Source organism: Protomyctophum bolini, assembly GCF_963924005.1.
Source record: "Protomyctophum bolini genome assembly, chromosome: 24".
NCBI lineage: Eukaryota > Metazoa > Chordata > Actinopteri > Myctophiformes > Myctophidae > Protomyctophum > Protomyctophum bolini.
Window position 1 is genome coordinate 20,408,431 of NC_137885.1, and position 15,444 is coordinate 20,423,874.

At 41.1% G+C, this 15,444-nt stretch overlaps 1 protein-coding gene and 1 long non-coding RNA gene across 3 annotated transcripts; both read right to left on the reverse strand.

Annotated features, from left to right (window-relative positions):
- Positions 1–3,571: 3,571 nt before the first annotated feature.
- On the reverse strand, positions 3,572–7,626 carry LOC308311947 (uncharacterized protein). 2 transcript variants are annotated; one of them, XM_080758759.1, is made up of 4 exons: positions 7,555–7,626; positions 6,467–6,544; positions 5,586–6,049; positions 3,572–4,389 (listed from the first exon to the last, which is right to left on the reverse strand). In XM_080758759.1, exons 1-4 carry the CDS (start codon positions 7,580–7,582, stop codon positions 4,129–4,131), a joined length of 831 nt encoding a protein of 276 aa, XP_080614885.1. In that variant the 5' UTR covers positions 7,583–7,626; the 3' UTR covers positions 3,572–4,128. The 2 variants fall into 2 exon arrangements, with proteins under 2 accessions (XP_080614885.1, XP_080614884.1); XM_080758758.1 differs by having other exon boundaries at positions 3,572–4,416.
- A 1,274-nt stretch (positions 7,627–8,900) lies between these two features.
- LOC308311593 lies at positions 8,901–13,238 on the reverse strand. Its single transcript, XR_013963685.1, has 4 exons — positions 13,164–13,238; positions 9,522–9,815; positions 9,169–9,242; positions 8,901–9,064 (listed from the first exon to the last, which is right to left on the reverse strand). It is a non-coding gene; the product is annotated as an uncharacterized lncRNA (long non-coding RNA).
- Between the last annotated feature and the right edge of the window lie 2,206 nt (positions 13,239–15,444).

The window sequence follows — 15,444 nt, forward strand, 5'->3', positions numbered from 1 at the left end:
ATTCAAACTGGTGACAATTTCAATCCCGATCGAATCACAATTAGAGTCGTGATGCAAACAGAAGAGAACAGTAAAAAACAGTACATTTGGGAATAATGTGATCAATTAGAATATGTTAATTGGTATAATTTGTGGCTTGTAGGCTATTACATTGTTTTCCTTTTGTATGGTCATGCATGAATGGAGGTGAATGAATGGAGTGTGATGAAGAATGGGTGTGGTGCTGCATGGTGACTGGCAGAGTAAACTGGGTGATTGAAAGCAGTTGGCTACCTCCTCCTCCTACCTCATTGGTTCTTCCCGTCAACGCCCTGGTCCCGATTGGCTGGGCAATGGCCCTGCTTCCTACAAACATTATGTTCAGTCTGTGCTAACTTCTGCAGCAGAGACTACATCCCTCTTGTCCTCCACCCATGTTGCCTTTTCTTTTGTTTGCTTTGGTATTTAGTTCTTTGAGTTAGTTTGTCTTCAGTTCTTTTGAGTAAGTTTTATTGTGTTACCTTCATTTTATGTTAATTCTGAGTTTCTTACTGTAATTCTGACTGAGTTTCTGACTGTAATTAATTCTGAGTTTCTGACTGTAATTTTGTTCTTTCTATCGTAGTATATAATTGTTGTGAAAACGTACATTTCCCGTCAGTCAGTTTAGTTAGTCACCCTGGCTCAGGCAGGTCATGCCTTGTGATGACAAGACATCATCAGGGATGGAGATCCCAATATTAAGCCCATATACGGAGATCACCGATAACATCAATATTGGCCAGAAACTCTACATCTCACCTCAAACCCTTAGACTCCATATATGGAGCTGACCTGTTCTGATATTCCATATGTTGATCCTTCCCCTTCCATCCTTCCTCTTCGATGTCTCCCTTTTGACTGATAGCTGTCCATTTAAACTCTAGACGGTTCTGCCCCAAAGTTATTAGTGCAGACGCCCGGCAGCCGGTGAAAACTAGAGTTCTCCACAGGCCAAGAAATTAAGGCCTGGCCCTACCTGAGGCCTCATCAAACCCTGTACACTCAAGACACTGCCCCCGCTACCACCCTTAGATCTCTATGGAGCTGACCTGTTCTGACATTCCATAATGATCTGACCTCATCAAACCCTGTACACTCAAGACACGCTCCATATATTGCCAGTACAGAATTTATTCTGGAACCTGACCTCTTTAGTTTAGACTCTATGCACCACCTTGTGGTTGGTTTGTGTTATTTCTTCCTCTTGTGTGAATGGTATGTTCCAGTTCATGGTATGGTCCAGTTTAAGTTTGTCAGGGCAAATTGAAGCAATTTAGTTCATTCCCTCATGGCATATGAGAAGCAAGCATGCTGCAGAGTGTTCTCCACAGCTCTCCAACGTTTGTGTTTTGGTGTAGATATGTCTGTAAGTAAAACTGAATGCAAAACTGTTAAAGAAAATGTTTGAGTTGAGAGAATATTTGTTGTAGCTTAAACTGTTATTAGTGTAGTAGCTCATTTGTTTGTATCTCATGTTTTCATTTGAGTGTGTTTCTGAAATCCTTGTATTTGTGTGTTTACTTTACAGTTTTACAAAAATCTCTATTATTAAAAGTCTTTATTATTGGAGTTGTACACTATCTGTCTAGCCCTGCACAGACACACAAGTGTGAGGACAGAATAGAATTCATTCCATATGTTGATCTAACCCCTCATTCCAAAGTGCCAGTGCTCGCCCAGCAGTCTGCTGTTACCCAGGCAGATTTTTTAAAGCTGTCTCCTCATTAGACTATTATGTTATTTCCTGCTACCCTAGACAGGGGGTCATAACTCTACTACAACATATCAGTGATAATGTTGTGTCTGTACTCTATTCATTATAGAAATCAATACATTGTTACATACACTGCGCTCGCATACGTGTACAAGCCCTGCACATGCAGGCTCGCTTTATTCAGAAAACCCATGCCTAATAAATGTAGTTATTACGCCACTGATGAGGGGTATCTTAAAAGTCTGATTTTCCACAGCTTCCGTACTGCTCGTAAAGAGGATGTGATCAAGGCTGTGATGCAGGCAGTTAAGGATCCTGATCCACAGTGGTACGTATCACATAATTTGGGGACTTATTATGTCCTTAACGTGATCCTAGTTTACTGAGGCACGCTGTATGTGTGAGTCTGCAGTTTTGATTGCAATGGGAAGTTCATTCCATAGTTTTGGAGCCAGAAGGGAGAAGAGTCTGGGAGGTGTGTGTGTGTGTGTTGTCCCTGCTCTTTTAGTGAATGTTCTGCCAGCCTCCCTGTGAGCCTGGTTGTAAGGGTCCGATCAGACTTTGAAGATATGGTGTATATGGTGTATGGTGCCATACATTGTACTCAAAACACAACCAGGAGCCAATGGAGGGAGCGGAGAAGACATCTCTATCTCTTGATAGTGTCTGCTAAATGCCTAAATTGTAGATTAGTGTTGATTTGACACAGTTAAAGATAACGGATATGACACACTGACACTGAAATAGGTTTGTTTTTTATCCAAATGGTAATGTCTATAGTGTTTGCTAAATAACTGCCGTACTCCATGTCTCAAATAAACAGAAAATAAATGTTCCTCATCAGGAGAGTAACCTCATTTAGTGTGCATGTCGTCTGATAATTTCTTTGAGCGATCACTATCCTTTTGAGATGCCTTAATGTACTACATTCAGAGTTCATAACGTTGTATTTGTGTATTTGTCATTTCCATTCACTAGAAGCCACTGGGAAGATGGAGCTGGGCGGGACAAAGAAGAGAGGAGGATGACCCTGATCAGCAGGAGAGATCGGGTGAGTTCACTTATTGCCCTGCTCTATTACTGTTGCATGCAGTGGAGTAAAAGTACAATATTTGCCTCTGAGATGTAGTGGAGTACAAGTAAAAGTATTGGAAACTGGAAATACACAAGTAAATACCTCAAAATTGTACTTTAAATGTACTTTCCACCACTGTCAACTACAAGGAGCCACTGTAGTCAAGGCCCACCCCTGGACGTCCATCATTCGTCTCGGATGGAAAACCTATAAGCCTGAGTGATTACAGCTCAGATGCGTTTTGGGGAGTCCTGGGCTTGAGAAACCCCCTGCCTGTCATCTCACAGTATTGTGAGCTTCCTTGTACATAATTATGTATTTTGGAAGAATTCTGATTTTTTTTTTAAAATTTGTCCAACAATGCCTACAATAACCACAGTCTATGATAATAACATAAAAATATATGGCCACCAGGTTGAAATAGTGCGTTAAATAAATATTTTACCAATAAAAAGTACTAAGTAAATTGCATGTATGTGAAAATACTAACAAGCAGCTTAGTAAGCTTAGCTTAGTTATACCTAACTATTGGATGTATTTGAATGCAGATTTATCTTTACTATTTCCTGACAAAGTAACAGACATACGCGGTACAAGGATCCCACTTATTAACAATGATATGCATATTTTATTAATTGGCACGATGACAAATATAAACAATGTTCTCTTTCACGATGTACATTTCATATTATCATCAAAATAAATACGAGAATAACGTGGATGGAACGAAAGCACAGGGTCTGAATGTGTCATCATGCAGTTCAGAATAAGGGTAAATTAATGTCAATAGAATAGAATAAAATAAAATATAACTCAATCCACTAGGTGGCACCACAGCCTGGGCCTACTGTTACTATAACTGTACTCTATTGTATTATATACTAATTAGGTCACGAACAAATGTCAAATTTATCTTTGGGGTCTTGAGCTAAAACCTTTGAGAACCACTGTTCTATTGTACAGTAGTAACTGTACTGTACTGTACTGTACTTTACTGTACTGTACTGTACTGTACTGTACTGTACTGTACTGTACTGTACTGTACTGTACTGTACTGTACTGTACTGTACTGTACTGTGTAAAGGCATTATTGTGGTAACAACATGGTATATACAGGAAAATGAAAACACAACAACGGTTTCTATGTGTAGCCTGCTGTGCAGTGAGGTTTGGGTTATTGCCTGTGAAGAGAAAAGGAAATACCCACAGGTCTAAACCTTTTGGTTTAGAATCTTTGACATTTTCACTTCCTGTGAAAGCGAAACGTTGATTGAAGGTTGTGAGTCCGAGGAGAAGGGTCTTCATTGGGCGTGAGTGACTACCTGAGGCCAGCGTAAGGGTCCGCCCCGCCCCGCTGGTTCCTGGGAACTTTCTTCCTGGTCTGAGGAAGAGGAGGGGGTTGCTCTTCGTCAACGGCGGCCGCCCGAGGTCCCAGGGGAGCGTTGGTGGGCCGGGGTCCCAGGGGAGCGTTGACGGGCCGGGATCCCAGGGGAGCGTTGGCGGGCCGGGGTCCCAGGGGAGCGTTGGCCGCCCGAGGTCCCAGGGGAGCGTTGGCCGGCCGGGGTCCCAGGGGAGCGCCCTGATCGACGGAGCATGGGTTAGTGACCTGTGAAAACCCACACATAGTGTTGGTTTTAACACCCTGATCGCACAGGACGAAGTTCTCCGCCCTTTCAATTAGTTGCAACAGTGGGACGTCATCGAAAATGTTCCCCCCTCCCTGTTTAGCCGAAGAGACCGAAAATCTTAAAACGTTAATAACTCTTGATCTAAATCATTCCGTCCAATTCTAAGCAAAGATTATGTGTTCCGGTCCCGTTATGCGGTCCCGTCGCTAGTCTCGGTAGAATTAATCATACATCTAGCTGCTTCAACCACATAAATTAAGTTGTCAAATAATTGTAGTGGAGTATAAAAGTACAATATTTGCCTCTGAAATGTAGTGGAGTAGAAGTAAAACTAAAAGTACTGCAGAAAATTTGACATACTCAAGTAAATAAGCACAAATACCTCAAAACTGTACTTAAACTTATTTTGCCCAAAACGTCCCCAGACGTCTTTAGGTCCCTTTTTAATGGTATTAAACTGGATCGATAAAATAAACATTTTGACAGCTCTCGTTGCTATAGGCAACGCCTTGCTCTGAGCTCCCAGACATGTTTTGCGCATGAGCCATTCACTTCCTTGTTTACAGGCCAACAAAATCTTGCTATTTTCTCTCCATGGTTTTGATCGGAATGCTGATGTTCTGTCCTATAATTTCTGACCTACGTATAACCAAGCATCTCGTTTGGATCAGACTTAATAGCGCCCGGTTTTGGGGGGAAATTGAAGGCGGGGCTTTTCAGAGTAAATTCTGCCTCATCTGCTGGGCACTTCAGCGCCTTTATTTAGAAAATTTTAATTAAAAGTAAATTAGCTTAGTTTCTTTCCACCACTGGTGAAAACCCACAGTGTGGTTTTAACACATACATACAATTGGATGACGGGAAACTAGATCTACTGAATGTGAACCACAGACAGGTTGTCCTGTTACTCATTTCATATACTGTCAGTCTCTCCTACAGTACACATTCTTACAGTCATTCATTCATTCATGCAGAACAGGTTGATTTGAAAAGTCTACTGAAAATAGTCCCCATGGAGAAAAGATTAATTTCCGAATGAAATTCAAACATCTGCCTTTCTTAACAGTGCAAAAGCCAACATTGAGTTAGCTATATGCGGGTACGTTTGTCAACATGTCAAAGAAGGTGACATGTTGACAGTTCCTACCTCTGCTGTGGGTAATCGTGAGCTAGCCTGGGCACTGGGCGGCTTGAGGACGCAGAGGTCACCTCCTGGAGGTCCGGGTAGTTTGGGGGCAGACGGATCACCTCCTCTGGGTTTGGGCAGTTTTGGGGCAGAGGGGTCACGACGACCCCTGGTCTTGGGCGGTTTTGGGGCAGAGGGGTCACCAGCACGGGGTTTGGGCAGTTTGGGGACAGATGGGTCGCCACCTCCTCTGCGGGGTTTGGGCAGTTTGGGGACAGATGGGTCGCCACCTCCTCCACGGAGTTTGGGCAGTTTGGGGGCATCGGGGTCGACAACTCCCCCGGTACGCTCTGGCTCCTGGGCTGGTTTGGAGAGCTGCTGGCGGGGACCGGTGTGGCCGGCTGGCTGCTGATGGTGCTGGTGTTTCTGGGGGTGGTGGTGTTGTTGTTGTGGAGCGGACCAAGCCAAACGGAGCTCCTGCTCCTCTATAAGTGAGTAAAAACAAAGAAAAAAGACCAATACTGCATCAAAAGTAATCAACAAACTATTCTATATTCTGGTCAAACATTGGCCAAATTGTCACATTGTGAAAATTGTCGATCTACAAGCCAAATAGCCAAGCTAGGGGGGGGTCAATCTGCCTGAAAAGGTTGAGAAGCACTGCTCTCTTAGCTGAGGTCACCTTATATAGAGGGTATGTGCATGCATAAAATGAATGGCAAATCGAGTGGCAAAGTGAGTATAATGTTGTTTAACGTCGTTTAATGCAATCATATTGGACTTTTATGTTTGGATGTATGAGCTGTCAAGGCTAGAAAGTAATTATTTGGCACTCAGTAGGCGTTCCCGCATAACTTCCTGGTTTGATGATGATGTCACACGCATATCCTCTATTAGCTTACCTATCAGCATCCTCCCCTCGCGGCGTCTGGCTCGGCTGCAGCAGCAGATGGTGATGAGCATGAGGGTTAGGAGCAGAGCTGTATAGGGACGAAGCAGCAGCACGTCAACAAACACATCTCTGTGTGTAAATCACTCTGGCACTGGTTTGCATGTCAAAGGACCTCCAAATTAATATGTAGGCTATTTGGCCACGGACCCCCACCTGAAAAGATGATGTGCCGTGGTGGGCCCCCATACAAGATTTGAATCCAATTCAAAACTATCAAACATTTTTAGGATTCAAATTCAAAACTATATCTAAAAAATTAATTCGGGATTCCAATAAAAATAAATCTATACCTATGTGCTATTTTGTGTGACCTACAATGACGTAGTAGGGCATTAATTATGAAAAAAGTTAAAATACGGAGTGAGTGTAGAAATAATAAGTGGCCCTCTGGAGTGACGCTGGAAATATTGTGGCTCTCTGGAGTGAGTCTAGAAATATATAGTGGCCCTCTGGAGTGAGTGTGGAAATATAGTGGATTTGGAGTGAGTGTGGAAATATATAGTGGCCCTCTGGAGTGAGTGTGGAAATATAGTGGCCCTCTGGAGTGAGTGTGGCACTCTGGAGTGAGTGTAGAAACTAGAAATGTAGTGGCTCTCTGGAGTGAGTGTAGATATAGTGGCCCTCTGGAGTGAGTGTGGCACTCTGGAGTGAGTGTAGAAATATAGTGGCTCTCTGGAGTGAGTGTTATACAGCAGTTAAGCAGTGGTTCCCAAACCTTTTTTCAAGGGACCCATATTTTAAGATGAAAAACAAGGCGACCCAATTCCTAATATCGTCTTTACTTGCATTCACACAAAATCACACTTTATTGTAAAAGGCATGAAAAAGGAGGATATTCAGATGATATCCTTATCCAGAACCAGGCCTGGACTGGCCAAAATAATTGCATAACTAAAGAAAGAAAGAAAGAAAGAAAGAAAGAAAAATAATAAAATATAGAAAAAGTAATGGTGAACCAATTGAAATCCCCCACGACCCACCCGTGGTCTACTCGCAACCAAACAGTGGACGACAGTTTTATGAGGTATAGATACAAACCTCCTCCAGACGCCAAGATGCCCACCATGGTCCACAAGGGAAGGCCAAACAGATGATTGTGGTTGTTTGTTGTTTGTTCTGTGACAGGGAGAGAGGGCTGGAGGAGATGAGTGCATGCTTCCATTTCACTCTATGAACAACGTGCATTTGATTCTAACGCCACTGAAACGTATAGTGGCTTTGAAGTGAGTCTTGGTTAAATCACCATTTAGGGTTATAATGCAAATAAGTTAACAGACAATGTAAAACAACACATCGGAGAATAACAGCTTCAATCACTATGAGGGTATTAAGGTGAATGTCTGGTGAAAAGTAACTAAGTACATTTAGTTAAGTACTGGTACTTAAGTACTATTTTGATATATTTCTACTTCCAATACTTTTACTTCTACTTCTACTTCTAATATTGTACTACTTACTCCACTACAATTATTTGAAAACTTGAGTTACTATAGTTACTTTGTAGATTTGGGTTATTGTTATAAAACATACATTTTAACCACTTAAGCCCTATATACATTTTAGCCATCTGAAAATAGCAGATCTACAAGCTCGTAGATCTCCTATTTGCAAAAGATTTTTATACAATAACAAAGAAACAAATGTATCAAAATATTGATTCCTTTGAAAACTTCAGAAATTCTGCATAATGAGTACTTTTCCTTTTGGTGTATATATTTTGACGCCAATACTTTGTAGGCTACTTTTACTCAAGTAAATTTTGAATTTTGGACTTTTACTTGTAACACAGTAGTCTCTCGAGACCGACTGTTGACTCACGTCAACTAAAGGAAAAGGGGGGCGCTGTTTCTACTTTATTTTTTGTTCTCAGATTGCTCGAGGCAGACTGTTGACTCGTGTCAACAAAGACTGAGGTTTTCCCTTTGTTTTGCAGATTGCTTCCCAGTAACAGAGTATTTTTCTTATTTTAAAATGTTCTTATTTCTTTTATAAATTAAAATTTATCCCATGATTTTGGAACCAATTTTTTTCACCCAGTGTCAATTATCTAATGTAATCCTGGGCTCTACACTTCCTCTGCCAACCTGGGGGGGGGGCAGCGGACTGACCTCATGCTTCCTTCTATGCATGAGCTCAGTCCAAGCTGCTTCTTTTTCACCTGACAGGAGAGAGTTCCCCCGGCCGAACGTAGCGCGTGGAAGGAACACGTTATTCCGACCAGTTCCTTTCCCCTCCATCAGGCGCCCCGGCTAAGGTATTTTAGAGACTAGGATTACTGCATGTTTTTTGTACAGTAACAGAGTAGTTCTATACATTTCATTATTAACATGTTTACTTAAGGAAGAAATGTGAGTTTACTATGGGACTCACCTTTATTGGGGCATCTTGACGGGGCGGGGCTGCTGGTCTCTGAGGCACCAAGTTTGGACACGGTGCAGGTGTATCTGCTCCCTGTGTGCAGTTGGTCCTCAGGTCTGGTCAGAGTCATCTTGTTCTCATTAACCACGTCCTTCTCATTGTCACTCCATTTAAAGAAAAGGCCCTGTGACTGGAGTTTACAGTTACACACATACAGACAGTGGACTCATTATGATTGTGTAGATATAGATAGATACTGTAGATCATTGACAGTGTTGCTATCATGTTTCTCACCTGTGAAACATTGCAGGTCAAGGTGACAGTTTTATTTTCACAGGCAATCGTCACTGAAGGCTTCGGGATCTTGTCTGGTTAGAGTAGATTACAGTAGGCCTAGATTAGACTGCATTACAGACATTTTCACAATCTCACAGACAACTGTCTTTACTATAAGTTAGTACAATCATGAATGGTAAATGGTGCATTTATAAAACGCCTTTCTCCATTACATCTGCCCATTCAAACGCACAGCTAGCGGGTCAGTGTCTTGCTCAAGGGCACTTTGACACAAAACCAGGAAGCACACAACACGCATGCACGCACCCACGCACAGAGACAGATTCACAAACACAGACTCTGTGACGTACCAGTCACACATAGAATCCAACTACTTCTAGGCTTCTTCACAACTGCTCCCTCACTAGTCCACATTTCTGCTGTGTAATTCCCTGAACTGGTTTTCTGTAAATATGTCAGTTTTAAGGAGCCATCATCATCAATATCCTCTGCCTTCCCACTGGAATAGCGCCTGTTCTTCCTACGGACTAGGATTGCTTCGTTGTGTTTCCATCTCAGTTGATGATCTATGGTGAACCCTTCATATCCCAGAAGCAGTGTGTAGGATGATCCTTCTGGGACATTGTAGTCACACACCTTCTGACCTATCGGAGAGGAGAGGAGGCGAGAGGAGAGTAGAGGCGAGAGGAGAGGAGGGGAGAAAGTTGTCAGTATGATTGGCACAGTATGCTTATAGAACGTGTGTGTGTGTGTGTGTGTGTGTGTGTGTGTGTGTGTGTGTGTGTGTGTGTGTGTGTGTGTGTGTGTGTGTGTGTGTGCACGCGCGCGCATGTGAGACAAAGACATACTCTGCTGTAACTTAAACTGAACACTAGGAAACAAACAGGAAATGATGCATTTAGACTGCAGCGTTATTCCAACTGAACACACATTGTCGGGGCTATAAACACTGCAGTCTTTACTCACTAAGGTGTTTGAGATTACGCAGACACAACCAGTTAGGACCTGTATGTTCTTGTTTGTACGTGTAAACAATTTAGAGCAGGATTTCACAAACTTGAAAACTGAATTACAATTGTTACTTTTCTTTTTTTTTTAATGGTAGCGATTCAGGACTGGAGCTATAGGCTAAGCTCACAATGCATCGAATGGCAATGCGTTGTGAGCTTGTAGATACAATGATTTAGAACATACTGTATATGGGCGGCAAGGGGGTCACATGCGGCCGCCACCATCTCTTAATGCGGCCCGCAGGTTAATATTAGAGTACTGAAAACGTATTGATTTCAGCTGTTACAATCTCAAACATGCTTAATGACTAGTATTAAAATGTCCAATGTATTTGTATTTAGTTCATGAAATTATGCATTTGAAATTATATAAAAAGGATTCCAATTCAAAAAGATCAAAAAGACAATCTACAATCTACAAGCTCAAAAGCTTGTAGATTGTGAGCTATTGTAGATCGGCTATTTTACGATAGAAATGTAAATGTGGCCCTCTGGAGTGAGTGTGGAAATATTGTGGCCATCGTCAAAGTTGCCCAACCCTGATTTAGAGTATTCTCGTGTATTCATTACTGAACTATGTGAGGCCAATAATCGGTGTCATGTTACAATTTTCACTTTGAAAAGAAAGATGTGCACAAGGCAACAAAACTGCCTGTTCCTGCAACGAGCAGGCCTCTCTAACAAAACAAAACGTATATGGCATGAGGTTAGTTTTCTACATCCTGTTAACGTCTTGACAGAGCCTACAGTTCTCGACAGTTGTTTTCCAATCCCAAAAAATGAGTAGTTTATTTTACATTTTCTTTAATCGATTTAAAGTGCTTTAAGTCGTTCATTTTTTTTCCTTTTGTACAAAAGCTTTTATTGCTAAAGTAATTATTGCTATAGACCAGTGGTGGAAAATGTACTCAAATGTTTTACTTGAGTAAAAGTATCAATATACCAGTACTGCAATATAGAAATACAGTTACAAGTAAAAGTCTAGACTTCATGTACTCGAGTAAAATTACAAATGATTGGCATCAAAATGTACTTAAAGTACCAAAAATAATCATTATGCAGAATGTGCCATTTAAAGTTTTCAAATGTAGGCCTATTGAAAATAGCAGATCTACAAGCTGGCAAGTTGATACTGAAAAAATAAGTCAACTCACAAATGCCTAAATTGTAATTGTAGTAACCCTCTTCTGCACATTTTGCTATAGCACACAATCAAACAATTCCATTTTTACTTTACTTTACTACTCTTATTACTCTGTAAAAATGCCACACTTGATTGTATATGAAAGGTAATGTGCCAAAAGCAAAACACACACAAGCAAAACATGTTTGTTGCTATATGAGAGGAAAGCAAACATTTCAACATTTCTTCTGACAATTTCTCTCATTTGATGAAATTCCTACTAACACCTCCACCTGACTCAGTCAGAAATATGAAATTAACTTTGACAGAAAATGAATCAACCAACTGATCATCCATATAGCTAATTATAATTAACAGCCATTCTTCTTCTTAACATCGTCTCAGGGATTGGAACCATTTAATCAGGTGGTTTTTGAAAAAACAAAAGTGAAACTGTAAATGCACGGATAATAAAAGGGATAATAAATGAACCACATGCGCTACATCAGGGTTTCTCAAAGTGGGTGCCATGACGCAAGGCCAAGGTTGCCTCGGAATGCATTTGGAATTTATCAATATACTTTAGTTTGACCACTTACAACCTTACTTACTTGGTACAGTAGTTATTTTTCAGCCTGCAGTACACCAAGTATCTCAACGAAATATAAATAACACTGTAGCTATTTTTGGCGAATGGAGAGTTCCACCCCAGAATAGGAATGCTAAGCCAGTGGTTTTCAACCTTTTTCATATCAAGGCCCATTATTTATTCAGCATTTGAGCCACGGACCACCATTTGATGACATTTAGCATCTCAGACCCAAAACAAAATAATATTTTGTCCACAATTCCATGCTGTGTTGATGTTGGCATAGGAGAGATAACAGGCAAATGTTGATCAAAAAAACAATTATTTTACATTATCTAATTATCTAAGTAAATTTAGTAATGCGGATGTTTAACAATAATGTAACTCTTGAGAGCGTAAAATGAAACCAAATGAACCTGGAAGGGTAGTTAAAGATCTAGAAGGTTCCATTTTGGTACCAACTTTCCATCATTTAGCTGGGGACCACCTAGAATACCCTCAAGGACCACTAGTGGTCCCCGGACCACTAGTTGAAAACCACTGGTTTAAGCGGTTAAACTTAGTACTGTATAACTGTTATTTTCAATCTGTCCTATAATAATAACGGAACATTCTTTCCAGTTTTCCTTGTGACACATACTGTATTTTAGGGGGGAAGATTTACATATTTACGTACCGTTAATATGACATAAGGTGGGGTGCTATGAAGTAACATGTAATTGACCAGTTGAGACAGTGATGTTTGAGAACCACTGACCGGCCTGCAAGCTCACATCGCGTTGTGAGCTTGTATGTAGGCCTACTGTAGATGGGCAATTTTTGCCATTTTTGATTGCTGTAGCGATCAAATGAACTGATCTACAGACCAACAAACATGAACAGGGCGTGAGTGTCTGTTACCTGTACATATGTGGACATGATAAAACAGCAATTAAATAAACTAATTGACAAACCTAACAACATATAACAAACATGACATTAACAGAATGGGAGTGCAGTTACAGTACATGTGAACATGATGAAACAGCAATTAAATAAACTAATTGACAAACCTAACAACATATAACAAACATGACATGAACAGAATGGGAGTGCAGTTACAGTACATGTGAACATGATGAAACAGCAATTAAATAAACTAATTGACAAACCTAACAACATATAACAAACATGACATGAACAGAATGGGAGTGCAGTTACAGTACATGTGAACATGATGAAACAGCAATTAAATAAACTAATTGACAAAGTGCAGTTACAGTAGCCATACCTGTGGACATGATGAAACAGCAACACAGCAGAAGGAGTCGTCTTGTCGACACACACACTTTCATCCTCTCCGCCAGCTTCATCCTGTGCTACTGACAGATGACAATAGACGCACCGTGCTGCCTTATTCAGATCGTTTCCTGTGTGTGTGTGTGTGTGTGTGTGTGTGTGTGGGGGGGGACGACTTGTTTCACGAGGAAGTGAGGCCCGTGTAATACCGGTAAACTATATGACTCTAGTCATCTCCACACACAACAAAGTGTGTTATACACACCACCTCTTCACTCACACACACACACACACACACACTACACACCATGCAACCAACTATGCAATGCACCCTCCTGCTAATCGAGGTTTAGGGGTTCAGTTAGCTCTGATCAATAGCTCTAATGCAAAACACATTAGAGCTATGGACTAGAGCTAGCTAGGGGTTCAGTGTGTGTGCTGCATATTAGTAACTCGGTGCGACTCAAATTCTGACAGAGAACATCAACAATTTAAACACTATATATTGGACCATGAGATAACGGGCCCCTGGGCACGGACACGCAAAAATGTAAGATGGAATTATAAGTTAAGAAGATATAGGAAATATCAGAATGTGAAGTCGTTTTCAAGGAAATTATAGGCCTATAATTTGAAATGAAAGTGAATGTAATTTAGTGGTAGCTGTATGCGTGTCTGTCCCAGTTGATTCTGGCTTAAAACTCACTCGCGACTCACCACATACCTATAGTATGCAGAATTATATTTAAGATAAAATACACAGACCACTACCATTATGCTATCCTGGAAATTAGATTAACTGCATGCATAAACGCCTTACTAAGCTTATTACAATTATGTTGATGGTTTTGAGGGGCGCTAGCAGCTCCTATGCCCAGCTATGTGTGTTTGTGTGTACCACATATAGCGATGATTTGATTGGCTGAGCACGGAATGTGAGGATAAAAAGTGAGGACAGAAATGTGAGGACGCCAAAAGTGATTAGCCGGAATGTGATGACGTATGATGATGTATGATAAGAGCGCCCCTCACTTCACACAAGTGTGATTTTTGACATTTACCATGGCCAGCTCACTGTCAGATGAGCTGCATTCTCTTGGCCACAATTGCCAATCCTACAGTGTTAATTAATTTAAAGGACATGCAGGTACTGAATGTGCCGATCTATAATTAAATTAAATATACATTTCCGTATCTATTCAGACTCTATGCAAAGATCGAATAGGATGGTTTGTTGTACTATTGTTTAAACATTAGAGTCTTCTTAGAACAAAAGAAAGACCAGCGATCATCTTTGCAAATGCCAGTAATATCTACTGCAGTATGATAATAGGTGTTCAGTAGGGTTGCCACCTTTGAGATCTTGAAATAAGGGACACTCTTTACGCCTGCCGCGGCCTTGCGGCGCAGGCGTGTGCGGCAAGGCCGGCAATAAGTTGAAGCAATAAGTTGAAGCAATAAGTTGAAGCAATAAGTTGAAGCAATACGTTGAGCAATACGTTGAAGCAATAAGTTGAAGCAATAAGTTGAAGCAATACGTTGAAGCAATACGTTGAAGCAATAAGTTGAAGCAATACGTTGAAGCAATACGTTGAAGCAATACGTTGAGCAATACGTTGAGCAATACGTTGAAGCAATACGTTGAAGCAATAAGTTGAAGCAATACGTTGAAGCAATACGTTGAAGCAATAAGTTGAAGCAAGACACTGATCATCCCCTGTATCGCTTTTTTCACCTCATGCCATTTGGACAAAGATACAGAACCTTGCCGTAGAAAAAGGGCCGTTGTAGGAGTTTTATCCCCTCAGCCATCGCCGATAGGATGGTTCTGTGGGGACCTCAAGTTTTTGTATTGTCTTATGTTTTCTGTGTTGTTTTGTTGCGGTGTTTGAACAGACCTGTGGAGATGAATATCCTTCGGGACAATAAAGATTGCTATTATTAAACATGTGTTCTAGTTGACATAAGCAGTAGGCCTAGTGTGCAGCTGCAGTAGCTCACTTTAAGATACTCTATTAATGGACTAAATTTAAAGTAACCTGTTGGAAGTGAGGAGTGATAGAGCTGGGGCCTTGTGGGGTACCACCAGGGGTCATTATGCAGAAAGATGATGTATATTTACAGTAAGTACACAATTTGTTGTGTGTGTAGATGTCTAGAGATATAATAGTGTTTATTACAGGGGCCTCTCGACTGGATCACTTCCTCGTGAAAGAACCACACAGGAACGAGCACACACGTGCACGCACACGTGCACGCTCGCACACAGGAAC

Coding starts and splice junctions, on each gene's coding strand:
- LOC308311947 (XM_080758758.1), bottom strand. CDS start 7,582: ATGGTGGGCATCTTGGCGTCTGGAGGAG. Junction 6,050..6,466: donor CGAGGGGAGGATGCTGATAG/GTAAGCTAATAG, acceptor ACTCACTTATAG/AGGAGCAGGAGCTCCGTTTG. Junction 4,417..5,585: donor CACGATTACCCACAGCAGAG/GTAGGAACTGTC, acceptor GGGTTTTCACAG/GTCACTAACCCATGCTCCGT.